Consider the following 1,186-nt stretch of genomic DNA (forward strand, 5'->3'; position numbering starts at 1 on the left):
ATATCCACCTAGAAAGCAAGAATACTGTCAGTTCCCTTCTCTAAAGGAGTAACATTTGTAATCTGAAATTCCTGAAAAAAAAAAAAAAACACCACAAGAAACACTAAAGCATAAATTACATGTTAGAGCATTGTGTCACTAAGGTAGGTTCTATTTTTATAAGCAGGGCAAAAAGAAATGCATATGGTATAATCTAGGTGTAACTATTGTTTTGTTATTTAATTTTTCTCAATTAAAAATAAAGCAAATAACAAACAATAGAACAAATATATTATATTCATAAAAAAGGGGGATTTATTCCCACAAGGAACCTCTGGGACCTTCCCAAAAAAAAAACCTCTGACATTACTTTCTCTTTCTATAAACAGAAACCTTAACCAGGGTGACACACAGAAGAGGAAACAAATAATCAACAAACCCTCAGCAGAATGACACATGGTATTGATGTAGAAAAACACTGGCGGCCAGGCTAAACAAAGGGCCAGATGAAGCACACACCTCCTTCTTCAAGTACATCTGCAGCAGTGAAGGCATCATTGTGCAGTGGTGGGGTGCCAGGCTGGTCAGAGGGCAGAATGTCGAAAAGAACTTCTGAACCACGGTATCTAGAGACACTGCTCTTCACACCGTCCTGGCTGGCTGACAGACTGTCGCCTCTGAAAAACATTCGATATACCATCAGTGGCTACAGCAACTTAACTGTCCATGTTCACGTTGATGTCAGCATGCTAAAGCTTGACCAGAGGTGACCACTTATTGTGCAACTGGACAAAAAGGGGTTGGTATCTACTCTTTGACGACACCATATGTATAAAACACCAACCACCACAATTTGTTTACAAACACTTTCAAAAGTCAGTATCAGTGTGTTTTTGAAAGAAGTCTCGTCTGCTTAGCAAGGCTACATTTTTTTGATCAAAAATACAGTAAAAACTATAAGATGGTGAAAAATTATTACAATTTCAAATGCTTTTTGTAAATTTTTTTTTTTACTGTGATGGCAAAGCTGAATTTTAGCATCATTACTCCAGTCGTCAGTGTCACACGATTCTTCAGAAATCATCTAATATGCTGATTTGAAAAAGAAAACGTGTGACATTAAGACTTCACTGCCACTTTTGATCAATTTAATGCATTTTGTGAAACATTTTATTTTTTTTAAATATCTTACTGACCTCAAACTTTC

General features: G+C 36.3%; 1 protein-coding gene across 1 annotated transcript in view; it reads right to left on the minus strand.

Annotated features, from left to right (window-relative positions):
- Positions 1-469: 469 nt before the first annotated feature.
- Positions 470-1,186, minus strand: part of LOC107579640 (putative uncharacterized SMG1-like protein) — a 2,655-nt gene continuing 1,938 nt past the window's right edge. Inside the window, exon 2 of the mRNA XM_016265445.1 lies at positions 470-656. Within this exon, the coding sequence (XP_016120931.1) occupies positions 470-656 (187 nt within the window). The remainder of the gene's footprint in view (positions 657-1,186) is intronic.

The sequence above is a fragment of the Sinocyclocheilus grahami genome, unplaced genomic scaffold, assembly GCF_001515645.1.
Source record: "Sinocyclocheilus grahami isolate Dianchi unplaced genomic scaffold, SAMN03320097.WGS_v1.1 scaffold18773.1, whole genome shotgun sequence".
Taxonomy (NCBI): domain Eukaryota; kingdom Metazoa; phylum Chordata; class Actinopteri; order Cypriniformes; family Cyprinidae; genus Sinocyclocheilus; species Sinocyclocheilus grahami.